Source organism: Oxyura jamaicensis, chromosome 33 (genome assembly GCF_011077185.1).
Source record: "Oxyura jamaicensis isolate SHBP4307 breed ruddy duck chromosome 33, BPBGC_Ojam_1.0, whole genome shotgun sequence".
NCBI lineage: Eukaryota > Metazoa > Chordata > Aves > Anseriformes > Anatidae > Oxyura > Oxyura jamaicensis.
The window spans coordinates 696015-717543 of record NC_048924.1 but is presented as its reverse complement, the minus strand read 5'-3'; the positions used below and the strand labels follow the sequence as shown (position 1 = coordinate 717543).

General features: G+C 62.8%; 2 protein-coding genes across 2 annotated transcripts; both read left to right on the top strand.

Annotated features, from left to right (window-relative positions):
• Positions 1-4863: 4863 nt before the first annotated feature.
• Positions 4864-9234, top strand: LOC118155631 (photoreceptor ankyrin repeat protein-like). The gene is made up of 5 exons (XM_035309019.1): positions 4864-5247; positions 5811-6199; positions 6435-6564; positions 7314-7454; positions 7974-9234. Exons 2-5 carry the CDS (start codon positions 5915-5917, stop codon positions 8741-8743), a joined length of 1326 nt encoding a protein of 441 aa, XP_035164910.1. The 5' UTR covers positions 4864-5247; positions 5811-5914; the 3' UTR covers positions 8744-9234.
• A 3030-nt stretch (positions 9235-12264) lies between these two features.
• ACVRL1 (activin A receptor like type 1) lies at positions 12265-20929 on the top strand. The gene is made up of 10 exons (XM_035308998.1): positions 12265-12582; positions 15482-15552; positions 16393-16617; positions 16951-17165; positions 17262-17361; positions 17616-17762; positions 17838-18113; positions 18210-18407; positions 19504-19634; positions 19858-20929. The coding sequence occupies exons 2-10, from the start codon at positions 15486-15488 to the stop codon at positions 19990-19992; spliced, it is 1494 nt and encodes a 497-aa protein (XP_035164889.1). The 5' UTR covers positions 12265-12582; positions 15482-15485; the 3' UTR covers positions 19993-20929.
• The last annotated feature ends 600 nt before the right edge of the window (positions 20930-21529 follow it).

Genomic DNA, 21529 nt, shown 5'->3' with positions numbered 1-21529 from the left:
AACACTCGCCTGCTGTTCTGCAAAACCTAATAACGCAGCACTGGCCACGGAGCTGCAGGAGGGACGGGTGATGCTGGGGGTGCCCCATGCACGGCCAGCTCTAGGAGCAGCTTTGCCGGCTGTGCTTGGACATCTTTTCGGGTTTGTTGGGGTTTCTTTTTCTGGCTGTGGCCCCAGCTGTATTTCATGGCTGTCTGCAGCCCCCTCCCTTACCTCTCCCCCTGTAGCTCCCTCACTGCTGCAATGAGCTGCCAAGCCTCAGCCCACCCAGCCCTGCCCTCCCTACAGGCCGGGGCTCCCCCTTAGCACCAATAATTTAATAATAATAAAAGGTAAAATTCTGTTTTCTGCCCCAGAAGCAGCTTCTGCAAAGCCTTCCCAGCCCCTACCTGCTTTCCTCCAGCAGCACCAGAACCACCTGCAGGGCATTTTGGGGCAGAAAGAGAGCAAAGGCACATCCTGCTGCTGCAGGTAGGGTAGGAGCAGCAGGGACGCACCTCAAGGCAGCCTCAGAAAGGGTTAACCACACCAGTGTGCGCTGGATACTGGGTGTTCACAGTCCTAGAGGCAGAGGGGCCTGGGGAAAGATGATAAATAGCTGGGGATGTCCTCTCCCCTCCACTAATACTAACTGAGCCCAGCTGGGGAGCGGCATTAGCAACTTCCTATTCATCATTTTCAGCTGGCGTTGTCACATCTTGTAAATCACCAAAGCCCTGGCTCCGTCCTCGGTCCTGGTTCCTCACCCACATCCCTTCCCCATGGCTGGGCCATCCTGGTCCTAGGAACGTGGGGATGCTTCCCACCGGCGTGCTGCTCGCTTCTATTTATTGCCTGCGTGCTTGGATAACCCGACATTTATTTACGCAGCAAGGGACTGGGCTCTTCTGTTAGGAGCCTGCTCACTGCCCCTGAGGTTTTCCACAGCCCTTGCTTCTTGTCTTGCCCCCAGGGTGTAGGGCAGGAGCTTTGAGCACCCTGAGGTGGGGATTTGGGGGGGCTCCAGGGTGGCCCTGCAGCTCCTCCCCAGCAGCGTTGATGGCCAAGCTCTTCCTTATTGCTCCTGATAGCCACGCCTGCTTCCAAAATCAGGATTTCCAGAAATTTTCTGGCTCTTGGTCTCCTTCCATGCAGCCAGGCACTTGCCCAGAGCTGCATTGTGTTGGCCACCCAACTGTCACCCTGCTAAAGAGCCCCAGACCTGGGCACCCGCTCAGTGGGGTCACCAAAAGCACTACAGCGGCTCAAGGAGCAGCCGAACGGTACCTGGGGGGGCTGAGGGACACGGGGACGGCCTGGAAGACGAGCTGGAAATAAACCTGGGGGAAGCAGAGCACGGGACACGGTGGCCTTTACCTGCTGCGTCGTGCCTCTGCCTTGTAAGGGCTTGATGGAGAAGGCTCGAGTTGAAAGCCGGAGCGCCGTGCGGTCACTGGCCCCGACCGCCTCCCTCCACGCGCTGCGATCCATCTTCTTTATAGCAAGGATCCGGAGCCAGCACCATCTGCGACACCAGAAATACAATTACTGCGGGGGGGGAGGCGGGGGGGGGGAAGCCCCTCTCCTTCCAAATTTCATCGAGGCTTCGCGAAGCAACCCTAAATTACCCCTCGCACACCAGGGACCTGGTGCGGCACCGTCTCTCTTTATGTACAATTACGGCTGTGGGATTAGCAAGTCTAATTTTCTGCCCCCCTTTTTTGCCCTGCGCGCGGCGCCCCCCCCCTTGAAAAAAAAAAAAAAAGCAGAAATTGAAATTGATCTCTGGCCATCTGTAATTTAATCAGAAAAGCTGCTCTCTTTGGGTTTATTTTTTATTTTTTTTAACCCTGCGGTCCTACATTAAAAAGGACAGGGCTGGGAGGGGCTGGAGGGCATCGCTGGGGGGCTGCTGAAGTCGCTCGCGGAGCCTCGTGAGGGCTCTGCCCGTGGCCCTGCCCCACAGAAAGCCCTGCCCTGGGGGCTCTTCTCTGCTTTAGTTCTGAAGCCTCAAACTGGGCTGAAAAAAAAAAAAAAAAAAAAAAAAAAACATGTTCCAGAGCTGTAACCCAAAAGCTTTTGGGCCTGATGCTGCTGCTCCATGAGCAGAAACGAGACAGAAATGGCTGGTGAGGAACGCGCGCGGGTCCTTGATCAGCTGTGCAGGGCTGGTGTCCACTTTACTTGCACGGGGTTTGTGAAAATGTGATTGCGTTAAAGGGAACGAAATGCAGAGTTCGATTTTTATTTTACTTTTAAAGATATCTTTTCCCAGCACCCCCTGTTAGTCCTCGTGCCGTTGTGCTGCTCCATGGATAAGTCAGATTATGGTCTCAGTGCGTACTTGTGGTAAACCCCAGGGCAATTCCCAGGTCTGGAGCCTGTGCTGGCACCAGGAGGCTGCTCAGCCTGCTCCGACATCATGCTGGAGACCTCTTGGCTCAGGGCTGGCCTCGGTGCTGGGGCTTGGCAATCTCATCTTATTGGAGCCTCAAATTGGCCTCCGAGCTGGCTTCTGCATCCCGCAGAGCACGGCCTTTGCTGTGCGTGCAGGAGCTGCGCCGATCCCAGCCACAGTCACGATGTAAACCACAGTTTGAGCCCAGCCTTGTCCCAGCAGCGTGGCTGGAGAATTGCCCATGCCCCTGGAAGCAGCTAGCTTGGATGCCTGGGACATGGGGACCCCAGCATCCCAAAAGCACAGGCACCCCAGGGCTTCCCCGCGCCCCCCCAGGGCTGCCCCATGGATGGACCACGTCTTCCCTTGGGCCAGCAGAGGGAACTCAGCACATGGCACGAGGGAAGGGCTGCTGGGAGGGATGAACGCCCTAAATATCACCAGGCACCCCCCATCCCAGACCAATCCCAAACACCCCACGTCCCCGCAGCCTTGCCCCGATGCGGGGCAGGAGCTGCACTCGGCCGTGACCCAGCCCTGACCGCGGTCGAGGCGGGCCGGGGTGAGCAGAGCCCGGCCGCGGGTTTAAATCAACGCCCTCCACTTCCCTTCCATGCTGAGTTATTGCGCCCTGGTTTTGTGATGGAGATGACCGGGCAGTGAGGGATGAGTGACCTGGGCCAGACCACCGGGCTCGGCGCTCCCGGACGGACCCTGAGCAAGGGGTGAAAGATCAGGGCTTCCCTCCAGCCCCTTCCCAGCCCCCCCACCTGCGCAGATGCTCCTGGGCGTCAGCCGTGATTTAGTGTCTTCGGGTTCAGCGGGAGAGCGAGCGATGCTCCGCCGCCACGAGAGCTGCTCTTGGCAGCGCGTCCCCGGGTCCCCGTGGTGTGTCCTTCTTCATCCGCTGGCTTCTCGGCCTCCGAGGCGAGCCTCCCTCCCTGCCTCGGGCAGAGGATGAATGTAAGGAATGGGTTCCCGGGTAGCGAGGCTCGGGGACGTGCGGAGGATGTCATGGCGCTGGGGAGGATGCCCGCACACCCGGCAGGATGCCGTGGCACCTGGGAGGAAGGATGCTGTCCCGGCGGGGATGGTTCTGCCACATCTGGGAGGATGCGAGGGCACCCGGGAGGATGCCGGGAGGACGTGCCGAGTGCGCGAACTTCTTCAAATAAATACGAAAAACGAAAAAAAAAAAATCCGCCAGCCCTTCCCACCCCTGCCCGCCGCCTTCTCCCACCTGCGCGCGTCCCCGGTCCCCGCAGCCTCCTCCCGCAGCCTCCGGCATCCCCTTGCGGCAGCCGGCGGCTCTGCAAACCCCCGGGGGGGCAGCAAAAGGCTGGGCAAGGACTCACCCTCCCCGCTGTCACCCCACCGAAGGCCCCACGCGTGACACGCGTCATGCCGCCCACGCCGCGGAGGCACGGAGGATGAAAAGCCACCAGCAAACGGGACGAGGCCGGCACCGGAGACCTCGTCCTTACGCAACCGGCTCAGCATCCGCTGCGTGCGCCATGCGGGAGATTATGGCCCGGGGTGTCCCGGATAACTCCCTAAGCCCCAAATCTGCTCCTGGAATCCTCCCGAGATCAGGCAGGAAGGCTGCGGGAAGGGTGACACCGTGGTGACACCGCGCTGGCCCTGCCGTCCTCTTGGAGCAGAGGGGCACAGCTTGGCACAGGGCACCCCGAAGTGAAAGGGGTGGCTTTGGGGGCAGTAGAGGCTGTCCCTGGGCTGGGACGGGGCTGGCGATGGCACCCAAGGGTTCAAGGGGGTCCTGGATCCCTGCAGGGGTGGTCAGGGCATGGGGACACGGGGCTTGGGAGGACACCGTGGGCACAGAGCCCAGACCCAGCATCGGAGCGGGGATGAGCGCAGCTGGGATCCTTCTTCTGCTCCCTCCGGTCACACAGAAGGGCACGAGCAAAGGGACCTTTGGGACTCTGCCTTAGCGGCTGCTTTAAATGGAGAGCGTGGCCTTCCGTGATCCGCTTTGGGACCCAGCAAACTCCTGCTTTTGAGCCTTTTTTTTTGTTTTGTTTTTTTTGCATTTTTTCCATGAGAACAGCCGGTCCGGAGGCAGAGCACGCCCTTTCCCGGATCTCACAGCTGTCCTCATGCCATAGAAAACACTTAAAACCAAGCAAAAACAAAAAGAAAATAATAATAATAATAATAAATCACGATAAGAGAAGCAGCCGGGCTGCATGGGAAGCTCAGGGAAGAAGTTTTGAAGCTCCTCAGCCAGCAGCGACTGGAGCCGGCGGCTGCCCCGATGGCTCAGCAATGCAGTGCCCCGAGAAGGAGGTGGGCTGGAGACACGGCCCTGCCACGCCACTCGGGAGGGGATTACAGGAGATTAATTAATGCACCGGCAGACATCGGGGTTCTCCTGCAAAAAGCAGCAGCTCCCAAGGCTTACCCCCCTCAGCAAATTCACCTGCGTATAGAGGGAGCTGGGAGGGGGCTCCGGGGGCTTTTGCTGGGGCTTGTTGGGGTCGCTGAGGCCGTGGCACCCTCCTGAGCTGAGGTGGGTAAAAACAGAGCCCTGGGCTCGCAGCAGCTCCTCGGCTAAGGATACTAAATCCTGCCCAAGCAGCCCTGATCCTGCTCAGGGTGGATGGAGCCATTTTAAGCAACGGTTTAAATTAAGATGTCTTGACTTGCTGAGCCCGTGGCAACGCGCAAGTTGTCACAGCTTAGGTGCGCAAAGGCTCTCTCCGATCCAAGGCAGAAGCCTCTTCCCCACCAAAAGGGCAGGGGCGATTTCCTGCTGGCTCTGGAGCCTCACAGGGATTTTCTTCCTTGGGGGGAGCCGGGATGATCCCCAGCCAAGGGGGAACTCGTGGCAAAGGTCTGCGCGGCCCCAGGTAAGGTCAGGGTGTGGAGGGAAGAGCATCCCTCATCCCCACGGCCTGCTGTAGGATTTTGAGGAGGGGTGGGAGAATTTAATGGGATTGCTGAGGCTTTTTACCCCTCTCGCAGCTCCAATCAATTAATGGTTGGCTTCTACTTCCAAGCACGGAGCTTTCATTGCTGCAGCCTGCCAATTGCCCCAGACCCAGGTGCTGCGCTGGGCACCCTGGGCTGCTCCAGCCTGGCTCCTGGAGCGACTTGGCTGCAGGGAGCAGAGCTGTGTCCGCTCACTGCCCCTCTCCTGCTGCCAGCAGGGGCTTTTGCAGCTGCTTTCATGTGGTCCGGTGAAGCAGAGGCTGCTGTGGGGCCGACTTGTTTCTCCCCCTTCTCGGTCGCATCCTTTGCCCCGGCTGCTTTGCTCGTGCCTCCTCGCTTGCCCTGCCCAGCGGTGTCAGGATCTGCTCCCTGCCCAGCAGCTGAGCTCCCACTGCAAGCCCGGGGCCGGGGAGAGGATGGGAACCGCGGCATCGCAGCCGCCCCACGGCCCCTTCCCACGCCCCGCTCTGTGTCTGCGCAGCGGGGAGTGAGCGCGTGGCGAGCGCTCGCGGTCCCACCGAGCCGGCAGACGCGGCCGGCCCCTAGCAGGGCTCGGTGCCGAGCAGGACTCGCTGCCCGGGCCGGATGACAGATGACCGTGGAAGAGGAGAATGTGCTGCAGCCTCCGACCCTGAGCTGTACTACGAGGAGGAGGATGAGTCGAGCGCGGGGTCCGAGCCCTCAGACACCTGCAGCATCCTCTCCGACGACTCCGTCTACCCCTGCTCCGAGCTCCCTGCTGAGACCGGCGGTGCCGAGGGGCTGAGCCTCTACCAGTGCTGCCTCAGGAACGATGCCAAGCTGGTGCGGGAGAGGCTGGAGCGGGGGGTGAGCAGGAGGGAGGCCACGGAGCTGGACATCAACGGCAGGGTGAGTGGCTGGGGGAGGAGCAGAGAGGATGTCCTGGGAATGGTGGCTGCTGAAGGAGGTTGAGCAGGGGGCAGAGCCCGGGATGGGACCCCAGAGCCGTGGGATGGGTGATCTGGGGCTCCTGGGGTCGCGTGGATCCGCAGAGCAGAACCTCAGCCTCTTTCCCGTCCTGGACCCCTTGGGTTTGGGGTGGGGAGGGCGGTGGTGGTCCCGCTCTGAGCGCTGTCCCCTCCAGAACGGGCTGATGGTCGCCTGCTGCAAGGGCTTCGTGGACATCGTGCCCCTGCTGCGGCAGTGCCCGCACTTCGATGTCAACCAGCAGGACAAGGAGGGGAACACGGCGCTCATGATGGCAGCACAAGCAGGTAGGCACCCCTCATGCCTGCTGCAGGACCCCTCCTGAAGGGCCATAGCCCCCATCCTTCCCCTCTACAACCCCAAAGATGAGCAGCCAGGAAAGATAAGGGTCCCAAGCAAGGTGACCTGCCCTGTACAACCTTATGGCTTATGTCAGTGCAGTCTTAAAAATGATTAAATTGTGCAAAAGCGGAGATTCTCGCAGAAATGTTCCCTTGCAAGCAGTCCTGCCCGAGCAGCAGAACTCAGCCAGACCCTGTGCTTGGTCAGCCCAACAGCTCACCAAAAAAAAAAAAACCAAGTGAGCCACACAGGCTTACACCAGCAAAAGGCCTGAGCAGTAAATTCCACTCTGGGGGACCGAATCTTCTGCTCCAATCCCACCGTTATCTCCTAGTGGGACGGTTCTGCTCCCCCAGGGCAATCCCGGGCTGATGAACCACCGAGGGAGTGCGCTGCGGTGGGCTCGTGCGCTATTCCTGCTTCCTTGGTTGTTGCTAGAAATGGCAATTTTTTTAAATTTAATTTTAATTTTTTTGCTGTTGGATTCTTTCCTGCATTATCTGCTTGAAGCAGCTGGCGAGCCAGCACCGTGCTCTGCACGTTGCCACCCAGGCTCTGGGTTAGGTCCAGCTCCCCCCGCCTCGCCCCGTGTTTGCGTTTGAGACGCCCCTCACCAAGCCCTTTCTGCAAGCGGGCACTGACGATTCGCCCTCATTAACCACCAAAACGCTAACGTGGCTTCTCTGCTGCTAAGGACACGTCACGATAGTCAACTACCTCCTGAACTACTTCCCGGCGCTGGACGTGGACAGGCGCGACGGCCGGGGGCTGACAGCGCTGATGAAGGCGGCGGTGCAGGGGCAGCAGGACTGCGTGGCCGCGCTGCTGCTGGCGGGTGAGCGTCCCCGGGGACGTGGTGGAGCTGGAGCTCTGGCGCCTTCGGGCGTCCTCTCCGGATCTTGAGGCTCTGGTTGGAAAATTGAGAGCTTGCGCTGATGTTCTTGGTTGGAGGTGGGGGGGACATCAGGGTGTCAGCGCTGCCCTGGGGTGTTGTGGCACCGATGTCCTGACTTGAACAGCCCAAAGCCGCCTGGCCGTGCCACGGCTTTGCAGAGCCCTTCCACGCGGGGCAGGGGCTCTGAGCCCTTCCCTGCAGCTCCTCTGCCCCTGACCGGGCTGTCCGGCAGTCCGTCCAGTGCCAGCCTGGGCCGTGGTGACACCTGCTGGTCACTGCCCCCAACCGCTGGGCTGTGAACACGGCTCAAACCCATTCATTTTTCATTTTTTTTGGATGAACCGTGGGTTCTTATTTTTCTTTCTGTGCTGCCTCGTGCACGCACCCTGAGCTCTGGGGTGATTCTGGGGACGGAGCGGGGACACTGCGGTGACATTCTTTGCATCCTGGTGTTGCCAGGAGCGGACCTGCAGGCAGTGGATCCCATCAAAGGGAAGACAGCCAGGGAGTGGGCAGTCTTCACCGGCCGCTTCGAGACGACCGCTCACATCCGGAGCCTCCTGCGGCGCCCGCGGGCCGAGCAGTTCGGCACCCGCTACCTGCCCGAGTGGCCGGCGCTGGCCGGGCTGGTGGCCAAAGCCCTGAGCCCCAAATCCCGGAGCCAGAGGCTGTCGGAGAAGATCCGCTCCCTCTTCACCTTCCGCTTCCCTCGCGACCCCGAGGAGGACGGCGTGATGGACCACATGGTGAGGATGACCACCGCCCTCGCCAGCCCCTTCGTGGCCACCGCTTGCCAAACCGTCTGCCCCGACAGCCCCCCCGAGGTGGGCAAACGCCGGCTGTCGGTGCCGGAGATCCTCCAGCAGCACGTGCCAGATCCAGGCACCTCCAGCCCCGTGGCCGGGGCAGCCTCGTGCAACGGCCAAGCGGTGTCGGAGATCCGGCTCCTGCCGCCGCGCCGTCCCCAAAGCCGCCTCCTGGGCTTCCTGCCCCAGCGGCTGCTGCTGCTGCGGGGGAACAGCATCTTCCCTGGGGAACACGTCCCAAAAATCAAGCTGACCAAGGCCTCCTCACCGCCGGCCAGCAGGAGGGAGTGGAGGCGTCGTGCCAGGGACAAGGAGCTGCTGCAGCCACCCAAGTGGAGGTACAAGGAGCTGCAGGAGGAGAAGAGAGCTGCCAAGGAAGCGGGGAACGAGAAGAAAAGGGAGAAAGGGGGAAAGGGACCCTAAGGGGGGAGGTATCGGGCCGAGGGCCCCAACCGCCCTTGGGACCTGCTCGGTGGCGTTGGCAGGGGGTGCGCCCAGGTCCCTGCTCCCTGCCCAGCCCCTTGGCTCTGCCCGGCCCCATGGTGCTGGGGGGGATCCTGCCCCCTGCCAGGAGCTGGAGCGGGGTGGGGGCAGAAGGCGGCTCCCTTCTGTTCTTTTTTTGCCTCTTTGATCTGACGGAGATCTTGATCTCGCGGAGCGTGGCGGAACGTGACTGTGCAGATTAAAGTGGAAGCGGTTGCCATGTTAACGGGATTGATTTAATGAATAAACCCCGGGGCTGCTTGTCGGGCTGGCAGCGAAGCCTCACCCGCGCTGCGAGCATCTCCCCACCAGGGAAGCCCAACTGCCCTGGTGGCATCAACCTCCCTGCTCCTGCTTTGTCCCAGGGTTCAGGTGGACACCGGGACCCCTCACCTCGCACCCATGGGGACCTCTGGTGCCCCCCAGCACCTGCTCCCCTTGGTGCCCCCCCTGTGCAGTTATTTTTTTGCTGGGTGCAGGACATTTTCCCCATGCAGCTCTTGATTCATGCACCAGAATGGCTTGAGTGAGGATTTGGGAGGCTGGAGCCCCCTCGGAGCTGGCACAGAGCTGCAGACAAAAGCGAGGGGCCATGGGGTCTTCACCCTGTGCAGGCTTGGGGGCGGCAGGGACAGGCCTGGCTCTGCTCCCTGAGCACATCGCAGGTCCCCGGCAGTGGCATCTGAGTCACGGGGATGCTGCTGGTGGTGTAAATATTTCAAGTTCCTCCTAAAAACAACTCGACTTAACCCCATGGGAATGCGGGGAGGTGAAATCCGGATCCTGAGCAGCCCTCGCTGCCTCCTGCAGCTCGCGAGCGCAGAGGGTTTGGTCGCAGGGAGAGCAGCTTGCAGCAAGAGGCCCTCGAAACAATCTCCTGGTAATAAATAACCTTTCCCTGTGGGCAGGCAGGACCTGCAACCTGGAGCTGAACCCGTCATTGCCCCACTTTTTGCGGGGCACCAAGCCACCCGCTCCCCCCAGTCCTCCCCAGTTTGGGGCTGGGGCCGTGCCTCGCAGGGGCACCGGGAGGTCTGTGCCGAGGCACGGATGGACGCAGGGGGAAGGCGCCGCCGCCTCCCTCCTGTTCCCCCCCAGCCTTGGCTCGTGCCGGGCTCCCCGCGCCGCCTTCCTCCGGTGCCAGCTTCTGCCGTGGCTCGCAGATGAGCCGGGGGCGGACGTGCACGGAGAGACCTTGGCTCGTGCCACGCTCGTGCCGCACAGGGGACGGGGACAGCCAGGGACAGCGGAGCACGGAGGCTTGTGTCCCCTCGGTGAGACCCGCAGGGGTGGCTGGCTGCGGTCCGGTGGTGGCAGGGGCTGCTCTGCTCTGCCATAAGCGACCCGAGTGATTTAACGAAGGCTGATTGTTATTTTTTTTTTGGCTGGGAGGTGGGAGTGGTGGGGAGCTTGCGCCATCGTGCCGTCGGCACTGCCCCGGCGCGGCCGGCACCGCGAGCACCCATCCCGCTCTGATTCAGCGCGGGGCTGGCACCCCGAGAGCCCGGCACGAAGCGCGGCGGGGGGGAGGCACCGGCCTCCTGCTGCACCACGGGCTGGGGGTGGCCTCGAGCTGTACGAAGGCGAGGAAATATTCGGGTCAGGGCAGGGCCTTGGTGCTCCTGGGTTAGGCTCTGCTGCTGCTGAGCTCGGCATCACCGCGGTTTGTCCGCCTGTAGCGGCGAGCAGCGTTGGTGCATGGGAGCCGGGCACAAGGCTTCTCCTCCCCTCTCCTTGCTGCTCAGCCTCCATCTCCCCGCTCTTTCTCATCCCGGCGCTGGAAATCATTCGGAACCATCCTTGCCCTGCTGAACTTCTGGTGGCAGACCTCAGCGGTTGAAAACCCCCGTGGGCTGCCTGTCGTTACAGCCGGTCCCGCTCTCTGGGTGAATATTCCCAAATTCTCCTCCAGCCCCAGCGCGAGGAGCGCGAGCCTTCCCGCTGCAGCGGGGTTCGAGTCCTGCCCTCTTTGCAGCAGCAGCGCGGCTGGCAGTGGCGGATCAGCCATCCCCGGGGCTCCTACTCACTCTCAAGCCGCTGCACCGTGGGAACAGGGACACACAGCGGCTCCTCGAAGCTCTTAAAAACCTCTTTATTTCCCCCAGCGGAGATTACGGTTAAAAAACAAACCCAGGTCCCCAGCGCGGAAGAGAGCAGCGCCCGAAGCAGAGCCCTCGCTGGAGACTGCGCATCCAGTGCCCGGCTGCTGAGGGCAAAATTCAGGGCCGCTGCCCCCCCTTCGAGGATCCCCCCCCACAGGAAGGGCTGGCGGCTGCAATCTGCGCCGGGGCAGAGATGGTCAGGGCGATAGGGCGGCTGCGGCACAGACTTCCTCCGGCAGACAGCCGCTGCTATCTGATGGAAACTGCCCGTTTCCCATGCGTGGATGCCGGCTCCGCAAAAATTCCTCCCGCCTCCGCCACGGGCAAGGTCACGCACGAAGGCTCCGCGCGCGTTTGATCCTGGTTTTGTGCTCTTGTTTGTCTCACTTCCTCCGTCGAGGGCGATGGGGGAGATAGCGGAGGAACCTCGGGCAGGACCTCAAAGCTCCACGGTCGAGCTCTGCCGCCAGTGCCCGGCCGTGGCGGCTCCGGGAAGGGTCGTGCTGCAATTTGGGGCTCATGATGCAATTGGGGTTTGTGATGAAACGGGGAACGGCGAGGGAAATCAGGCCACGTAGCTTGGTTAGGAAAGAGGATGAGACGCCAGCCCCGGTGCTGCATCCACGTGAGCTGCTCCAGGTGGCTGGAAGGAGCAGCTGGGAGAAAGCTGGGGCTGGGGGTGCTGGGGGGGAGCTGAGGGATGGGGGGGTGGGCACAGGGCCCCGTCCGAGGTGGCTGAAACTGCAACCCCGGGGCGGCAAAAGGGGAAGCGCCGTTTCCGCTGCCCGCAGCGGGGTTGGCTCCGTGCGCCCCACGCCGTGGGAACGGCACCACCGCTGGTGTCCCAGCTGGGCGGTCTCGAGGATGGTGGCACGTGGGAGACGTGCCCATGGGTGTCTTTGTCCCAGCCCTGCAGAGAAGGCTGAGCACCCCTTGGTGCAGTGCTCCTTGCCCTCCAAAAGTCCTACTGGGAACAGCACTGGACAGCTGGGAAGCCCCTTAGCTCCCCCTTAATGTCCCCATCCCCACAGGGGACAAGCAGTGGCGCAGTGGGAGAGGTGGCCCGGTGCTCTAACGCTAACCCACAGCATCCTCCCTGCCCCTGGTGCCCCCAAATAAACCCCACAAATTGAGCGGCTGCGCCTCTGCCGGGTGCAGGAGGCTTTGGGTGCTCTGGGCATGGCAGGGTGCAGCCCCAGGGCCTCGTCTGGGCTCAAAAGGGAGGAAAATTTGGGGAAGCAGCTGGCGAGGGACAGGGGCGGGAGGAGAGGGACGAGGGAGAGCAACCAGGATGGAGCTGGGGCCCGGTGTGCGGGAGGAAGGGAGGCTGGATGGGGATGTGTGCTCAGCAATAGGAAATGCTTTATTAGCTGGGAGTGGTGGAGAAAAGCCAGGCAGGAAGAGGCAGTAATAAGAAACATTTTTTTGACTTCTCCCACATCCAGACCACAAAGCGTTCGCCAGGCGGCCGCGTCGGGGCAGAGGGGCCGGGACGGGAGCCGAGCCTCTCCGGGGTCCACGGGAGCAGCCCCATGAAGCTCCCCGGGGTGCAGGGCACGGCCGGGAGCGTCCCTGGCTGAGCCTGGTGTGGGACACAGGGGGGCCGCGGCCAGGAATCGTCCCCAGGAGCAGCAGCACAGCCGGGCAGCACCCACGGGGCCGGTGCGGATGCTGTAGGTGAGTGGCAAAGCGCCGCGCGCTCTCGGGGTTCGGCCGTGGGGAAGCTGCACGGAGCGGAGCCGTGTGGGACCCCCAGCTCCGTGGGGTCGGGCCCCCCAGCCTGGCCCTGCCTTCCGCTCCCGGGGGTCCCCATCTTCTTTCCTCAGAATTTCCATCACCTTGTAATGCCCAGGGCAGCTGCTGCTGAGCACAGGACAGGGGCTGATCTCTGCCGAACGTCTCCAGGCTCGGAGATCAGCCGGTTTCCCTCTGGATTTTCACCAATGTGGCCAAAATCAGGAACTGGCCCCATTTCCATTGCATTCGGTGGGACACCGGGGGTTATGTCAGGGCAGCAGATGCTGGAAGCTGGATTTGGGGAACATAAATATGGATTTACAGCAGCGTAGCTGAGAGCAGGATCCGTCCCCGGGTCCTCGGCAAAGAGCTAAAATTACATACAGCTCCTAACAAGACCCTGAGCTGATGAGAGGGCTGGGAAATGGAGGGCAGGGGTGTATCTTTTAAACGGCACGAGTTACAGTGAGGGAAAGTTCAAGCCGCAGCAGCCGGCGGCACGGCGCAGTGCCCCACGCCGCCTGCAAGCACGGCGTCCGCTGGGCAAAACCCAGTGCGAGGGCCGGGGCAGGAAACCTCTCCTGCACTGCTGCGTGCAAGGGGACGCGTGCAAGGCTGGCATCACGCTCCTGTTCCTCTTATTAATGTGTCCGAGCTGGGTTTGCTGCTCTCTGCGTGCGTCTTGCGGTGGTGCAAGGGTCCGGGGTGCGCAGCCTGTCCCCTCGGGTCTCCGCTGTGCCCGAACTTCGCCTCCAGCCTTCCTGTGCCGTTTGGAAAACCTTCCTCCTGGAGGAGATGGGGTTTGCTCAGCTGGAAGCGTGCAAGCGTGGCCACGGGGCGCTGCAGCCCCGTTTCTGCCCGGGCACCCGGCGGGTCCGGGCTTTCCCGCTGGCTCCTGTCCCCGGTGCCGATTCCCGAGCAGCCCCTCGGCCTCTGCCTCCATTCCGGGGCAGGGAAATTCCTCTTCTCCAAGCTGGGTCTTGCTCAAGACTTTTCCCAGCCGCGGGGACTTCCATCAGTTCAGCCCCTCCAGTGCAGAGGGCTACGAGTGCTACAGCCGCTGCCTGCCCAGGGATGCTCCTACCCAACCCTAACCGCCCCCCACCAGGGGTGGATTTGTCCTTTTTTTTTTTCCCTCCCATGTGGCCGAAGCTGCTGCAAATCCCCGGGGATGACAGGACGTAAAGCTGCCAGCCCTTCGGGGCTGGAGGTGCTGCTGTGGACCCCCCGAGGGGGGGGCTAACGCTGCAGCTGGGCCGTGTGCGTTGAAACGGGAAGGAACTGGGGGGGTGGGGGGGGTCAGGGCTGGGGCTGGTTGTGACCCATTGCAGGTGTGTCCCGGGACGTTTCTGACCCTGGGCTTCTACAGCTCGGTGCTGGGGATGGCTCCGGGTTAAGGTTTGCTTGCCGTGAAATTTCATCTCATGGGCAGCGAGGTTTTAGGTGAGGTCCGGCCCGTTTTGCGTTTAATGGCAAAAATCCCGCAGGCCCCTGACACAAGGCAGGGTTTTGTTTGGTGGCTTCCTGGAAGCGCCTCCAAGGAGGGGATTCACTGGCTGGGAGTCTCGGTTTCCATCTAAAAAAAAAAAAAAAAAGGTGCATTCCCCAGCACTCCAAAGTGCGAGGTGATCAACACGCCTGGGAGCATCCCAGGGGCTCCCAAACCCCAGGGGAATTTAGTTCCCAAAGCCCGTCCTTGTAGGGCTGGCCCCACGCTAGCCGAGGGACCGGCCGGCGAGGAGCGCTGCGAGCGGCCAGGCACCGCTCCTGCCGGGGCGGATCCTGCTCTCATGACAGCCCTGAGTTCGGGTCACCGTTTCCTCTCCACGAGCTACAACAAAGTGAGCTATTTTGGGGAGGAAAAGCCCATTTTATGCTGCGCAGCGGCCGGAGCCGTCGCAGCTCTGCCCGGGACGGCCACGTCCGTGTGCCTTTCAGCGCGCGCCGTGCTTGCGTGACTGCCTTTCCCCATCAAGGCCAGAATCTAAACAATCTTGATTCCTGTCCTGGCTGCCATGGGCAGGGCTCCTTGAATTGCAGGAAACGGCGACTTCGGCGTGTTTATATTGGGAATCGCGGGCGACGGAGAAGGGAGCGAGGTGGGGCCGGGGAGCCAGGTCCCGGCCTCGTGGGAAGGGAACGCGCGAGGGGCTTGGCGAGAGTCCCTCCTTTTACGAGGAGCTATTGAAAAATAAATATAATTAAAAGAAAAAAAAAAAAAAATCACAGCCAAGCCTTCCCCAAAGGAGCAGCTGGGGAATTCTTGGCTGCCCGCAGTGACTCCGCTTGTGTCATTGATAAGCCCTGTACAAAAGCCCCCTCCCGGCGCTGAGCCCCAGATCGCAGCCAGCTGCCGGGGCGGCTCCGGCTGCGGTGGGGACCTGGGGGTGCGCAGCAGGGCGTGGGGGCTCCCAGCCCCATCCCGCAGACCTCCAGCCCCACCGGTGTCAGTGGGACACGCCGAGGTACGACCTGTGGGGATGGGGGAGGCTGGGGGGGAGTTGTGGCCGTGGCGATGCCCCCTTTCTAGCCCAAATCTCGAGCTCCGTGGGGCTGTACGGGGCATCCCGGCATCCCGCCGGCTCCGCGTGCGTCTGCAGCCGTCCCGGGGAATTGCTCGCAGGAAGGGCTGCAACCGGGACGTCCGGAGCCGAATTCCACTCGCAAGCAGCACATCCTACCTCGTTTCATTGCCCTCCCTCCCCGTCAGACACCGCGTCCCGCTGCTTCCTTCCCAAAGCCACCTCGTGGCTTCACCCGGCCGCCAGCCCCGGGATGTTGGAGGTGCCCAGGGCTGTGGCTGCCACTGTCACCCCCCTTTTTTTTTTTTTTTCTGCAGGAAAATGTCCCAAGAAGCCTGTGGCGGGGCCATGCTGGCGCTTCTGACCTTCTCCCTCGGCCTTGCTGCCGGTGAGTAGCAAAACAGAGAGAAAATGAAGCCGGGGCCGTGCCCGACGCTTTCCGCCCCGCGCAGGGCGGTTAAAATAAAACTCGTGGCTGTTTGGAAACTTAATGGCTCGCTCTGCTCAAAATAAACGGCTGCAGGACGTAGCTCTGGGGAGGCGTTGCTGGTGGTGGGGAGCAGCAAGGAGCTGCTTGTGGTCCCAGGAAAGCACCAGGGGGACCCGGGATGGATCCAGGCTGGGATCATCCCCTGTGCCTGCTTGGGGCTGGGGGTACGTGGAGCCCCCGAGCAGCACCAGGGATGGTCCCCGGCCCACGCCACCAAGCACAGGTCACCAGCATGGGGCCGTGGGGGGCTGCGGCCGGCCGGCCGTCTGTCTGTCCCCTTGCCAGCGTCCGTCTGGCTGCCCTCGTGCTGAACTTGCTGATTCCAGGAGGGATATTTTCTGCGCCAAAGGGCAGAGCTAAATCGGGAGGCGGGAGCGCAGCCGCCCTCTGGCCCCGCAGCGAGGGGCTGCACGTTCGGTGCCTGGATCCCGAAACACAACGCCCCCAGAGTCCAGCTCTGGCTCCAAAGCTCCCTGGGGCTCCATGGGCAGGATGCGACCCCCGGGCTGTGCACTGCGAGCTAGGGCAGCCCAGGTTGTTGCCACAGCCCATGGGATGGATGCGTTTTCCCCGCGCATCCCCTCTGCTGCCTCCCGGGGGTCCCAGGCTGGTCCAAGGGTCCTGAGCACAGATCCCACTGACCCCAAAGCCACCAGCATCCCAAAGACGGGTGGCCGCTGTCCCCGAGCGGCGCGTCCCGGCCCCGTGGCACAACGCGCGCTGTCCTCGTGCCCGCAGACGAGCTGCTGTGCGTGTGCGACGTGCCGCACTGCAGCGTGCCCACCTGCACGGGCAAGGTGTGCTTCGTCAGCAAGCGGCGGGAGGACGGGAGGATCGCCCAGCACCGGGGCTGTTTCTCCACCAACCTGCTGGAGAACTGCCGCCCGCACGTGATGGAGCAGTTCGGCACCAGGTGCTGCAACTCCAGCATGTGCAACGCCGAGCTGGAGATCTACCTGCCAGGTACGGGAACCCGCGGCAGCCTCGCCTCTGGGCTGTCCCCCTTTCCCTTCGAGGAGTCAGGGGGAGAAGGGCAGAGTTTTTCAGGGGGGTGGAGATGTGTTTGGGTCTCGAGATAATCCCCTTCCTCTCTCGGTCCCCCTTTGCAATGCAGGATGGGGCCAGCGAGGTGCCCCCAGTGCCCCTCCTTGGGCTGTGCCTGCGGAGCTGCCACCCATGGGGGTGACCCCGATGCAGAACCCCCATCCCACGCCCAAGCCCAAACCCCAAAACCTCCCCAGGTCCAAGTCCAAGACCTCACCTCCATTCCCCCACCCGTCGTTTCCCCTCCACCAGGAGAAGAAGCCCTGGAAAAGGCGCCGTCCCTGCCCAACCTCCTCCTGATGATCTTCGTCCCGCTGCTCGCGCTCCTCGTCCTTGCGGCGCTCACGACGCTCTTCTTCTGGAAGCTGGCCCAGCACCGCCGCGAGAGGCTCCTCTTCAAGCACAGCGACCTGGGAGACACGGACCTCATGCTGAAGGCCTCCCTGGTGGGAGACAGCACGCTGGAGGTGGGTGGGCTCCAAGGGGGGACCCCGGCTGTCCCCAGAGGAGGTGGTGGCTGTGCGGGGTGGCCACCGAGCTCACCTGCAGCCTTGGCTCCCCAGGACCTGCTGAACGACGACTGCACCACGGGCAGCGGCTCGGGGCTGCCCTTCCTCGTCCAGCGAACGGTGGCTCGGCAGATCACCCTCGTGGAGTGCGTGGGTGAGGACAGCAGGGGTCAGAGCCCTTTCCTGCAGCCGCCAGCGATGGCACCGCGATGCCAAACCCACGGGGAGGTGTCGGACCCAAGCCTTGTAGCCAAAACCCCGTAGAGACCCCAATCCTCCCCCAGCTCGTTGAGGAGGAGGAGGGAGAGAGCGGCTGGGCGGGTGGGTTTATCACGCTGGGACGGGGACGGGGTTGGGGTCCCTTGGGGTCCGAAGGGGCCGTGTGACGCGGTGCCGTGGCTGCGGCAGGCAAAGGGCGCTACGGCGAGGTGTGGCGAGGCGTGTGGCACGGGGAGAACGTGGCCGTGAAGATCTTCTCCTCCCGGGACGAGCAGTCGTGGTTCCGTGAGACGGAGATCTACAACACCGTCCTCCTCCGGCACGACAACATCCTGGGTGAGCAGGGGGGGGGCGGGGGGGCCGGGGACGGCGGCGCGGCGGCTCCGTGACCCCGCTCCTCTCCCCATCCAGGCTTCATCGCCTCCGACATGACGTCGAGGAACTCCAGCACCCAGCTCTGGCTCATCACCCACTACCACGAGAACGGCTCGCTCTACGACTACCTGCAGAGGACGGCCCTGGACGTGGAGACCTGCCTGGGGCTGGCGGCCTCCATCATCTGCGGCCTCGTCCACCTCCACGTGGAGATCTTCGGCACCCAGGGCAAGCCCGCCATCGCCCACCGCGACCTGAAGAGCAGGAACATCCTGGTGAAAAGCAACCGGCAGTGCTGCATCGCCGACCTGGGTGAGACCCCGCTCCCCCGGGGCAAGGGGGGTGGGGGGCGATGCGGCGGCGACGCCGGCGTGCTTCTGACCGCCGTCCGTCCGTCCGTCCGCCCAGGGCTGGCCGTCATGCACTCCCAAGGCAGCGACTACCTGGACATCGGCACCAACCCGCGGGTGGGCACCAAGCGCTACATGGCCCCCGAGGTGCTGAGCGAGCAGATCCGCACCGACTGCTTCGAGTCCTACAAGAAGACGGACATCTGGGCCTACGGGCTGGTGCTCTGGGAGATCACCCGGCGGACGGCGGTGAACGGTGAGGGGTGCCGCGGGCTCCAGCCCTCCGCCGGGAGGCTGCGCCTCCGCTCCCTCCTTCCCTCCTCCTTCTTTTTTTTTTTTTTCCTTTTTCCTTTTTTTTTCTTTTTTTTTGCCCAGAAGATTAGCTGTAAATTATAAACACTGTAATCTCGTGTCAGCACCCGGCTCCCTGATTAAAGGGCCCATTAGACTCAATCAGCGTTCTGTTTGTTCAGCGCTGATTAGAAAACAAGCGGCATCCAGCGCTGCCTGGAAGCCGGCCACGGCCGGGACCTCCGGCCACCGGGCTTTGCTCGGGGACAGGGGACAGAGCTGGGGACCCCCGCAGAGGAGGCTCCTCGCCCCAGCCAGCGCCGCTCAGCACCACCGGCATAGTCCATTAGCGGCATTAATTAAATGGTGGGCGCTGGAGGGTGAAGCAGCAGGTCCCCCCAGGCACAGTCTGGTCGGGATAATCTCATTTACCGCCCTGGGGCTCCTTCAGATTAAACATTTACTCCGAATTACCGTGGCCATGTGCAGGGGACGACCTTCAGCCGCCAGCTTTAACCCTTGCAGGGACCCTGGGCATGCGTGCGCAGCCCCGGGGCACCGAGGAGCCAGGATGGGGTTTGGGGTCGCCAGTACCCCCGGGGGTACACGGGGCTGTGGGGGGCTTGGGGCAGCCTCGGGGGGGAGGGAAAACCCCATGGATGCGCAGCCATATGGAGGCACTAAGCAAGGATTAGCAGGGCCAGCTGGTGGGCTCACCGTGGCTGCGGGGTGGTGTCGGGGCTGGAGATGGTGCTGAAGCCCCCATCAGGGCTGGAGATGGTGCTGGGCCCCCCCCCTTGCCTCCCCGAGACGTCCCAGCAAGGCCCGTGGTGCATCCAGTGCTGGGGCCGGAGCAGCGCACCCCAACCCAGGGCTGTGTCCGTGCCACCCCGGGGACAGGCACAGGTGGCAGCCTGGGCACCCCATAGCCCCCGTTACCATTCCCCGTGCCCCCCCGCCTCCCAAATACCCTGGAAGCGGGGATGTTGCCACTGCCTGGCCATGTGCGGGACCAGGGACACCTCCTGCACCCCGGCCACGCTCACGGCGCCCGCCCGCAGGCATCGTGGAGGAGTACCGGCCGCCCTTCTTCGACGTGGTGCCCAGCGACCCCAGCTTCGAGGACATGAAGAAGGTGGTGTGCGTGGACCAGCAGACCCCCGTGATCCCCAACCGCCTCTTCTCCGATTCGGTGAGGCTTCGGCGAGGGCTCGGCGGCCTCTCGGGGACCGCAGCTTTGGGGCACCCCGGCTGCAAAGCGCCCGTGTAGGGGCCGTGAGCTCCTGGTGGCAGCGGGGGCAAGGACGGGTGGAACCCAGGACCCCCACCCCTAAGCTTTTGCAAACCCTGGGGGAGGTGAGGGGAGCCCTGGCCTCACCCGAAGCATCACTCGTTGTCTGCCGCCCCCGTCCCAGGTTTTGTCAGCCCTGGCTAAGGTGATGAAGGAGTGCTGGTACCAGAGCCCCTCGGCACGGCTCACGGCCCTGAGGATCAAAAAGACGCTGAAGAAGCTGCACCACTCCCTGGACAAACCCAAGCAGGAGTGCTGAGCACCGGGCTGCAGACCCCCCTCACCGTGCCCCCCCCGGCCCCCCCCCCCCCCCGCTTTTCCCCCCCCCGGGGCTTCAAATATCGAGGGGAGAAAAAAAAAAAAAAAAAAAAAAAAAAAAAAAAAAAAAAAAAAAAAAAAGGGCAAGAAATCTTCCAGCCCGTTTATAAAAATATCCCCAGGAGCCGAAACTTGATGCTGGCCGGGGTGCACAGCGGGCAGCCTGCGCCCGGCGCCATCCCACCCCGCAGCCCCCCTGCCCGGCCGGATCCGGCCCCGTGCTGTGCCCCAGCGGGGCAGCACCAGGAATTCCCCGTCGGGCCCCCGGCAGGGCGCTGGGTTTGGGGTTTTGCTGGAAAAGGCTGGTCCCAGGGCGCTGGGGGGCTGCGCGCCCAGCCGCTTGGAGCCGCGCGTCCCGGGAATGCCGCAGAGCCACGGGAAGGTGCTGGGGGTTGAGACAGCCGGGGCCCGAATCCTTCACCCGATGAGCAGCCGGCGCTTCTGCTTTCCAAGCCGTTTGGGTGTTTTCTCGGCATTTTGGTGCTTTCCAGGCCTTTTCATGCATTCTGCAGCCGGCTCCTGCTCGCTCCCAGTTCGGGTCAGGGACTACTCACGGCCTAGCCCAGGACGTTCAACAGAATGAGATGCGTGCCCTTATTATTTAATTATCAAGATTTAATATATTTAATAAAGCATAAAGCTATTTTATCGCTGCACAGCCTCTCCCACCGGGCACTGAGGAGGGGAACCCGCGGCCCGGAGCTTGTGCATGGCTTAATTTATTGCTTCGACACGGGTGTAGCTGTCGTGTATCGGTCCCGCGCGCTCGGATCCCGCAATAAACCTCGCTCCAGCCTCTCCGCAACCCTCTCCCTGCGACCGCCCGAGCTCGGGGCTGCCGGCCCTCGTGCTTCTAGGAATTTGCACCAAGAAAAAAAAGGGGGGGGGGGGGGACCCCTGAGATGCCAAGAAAGCGCAGACAACAAAGGCCAGGTCTTGTTTGCGAGCGCGGGAAATCGCGGCGCTGACATTGTTCGGGCAGGATAGCCCGGGCGCCTTATCGCAGCGGGTGCGCAGGAGGTTCCTGCTGATAGCCCTGGGGGAGGGCGAAAACACCCCCGAAGATGAAAGAGGAACTTGCTCGGAAGAGCTCGGCTGACATGGGGATTTTTTTCCGGCTCAGCCCCGTGCGGGATTGTTGACCTGGCCTGGAAGAGAACACGCGCCCGGCGCACGCTGCCACCGCAGGCACAGCCCGCAGCCGGTGCCCCGCTCCCCAGTTAGCAGCTGGGAGGAACTGGTCAGCAAAGGGCGGCTGTTGGAAGCGGGGTGCGGGCTGGGAGTTGGGGTGCTGAGCCAAGGGGTCCTGAGTGGGTATGGATGAGGCCCCGGCACGCGGGAGCTGCGCCGGGTCTGCAGGACGCAGCCAGCCCTGTATTGCACCACTGCATGCGCTGCACGCTGTGTGTGCACTGCACGTTGTGCACGTGCTGCACGCTGTGTGCACTGCACGCTGTGCACGTGCTGCACGCTGTGTG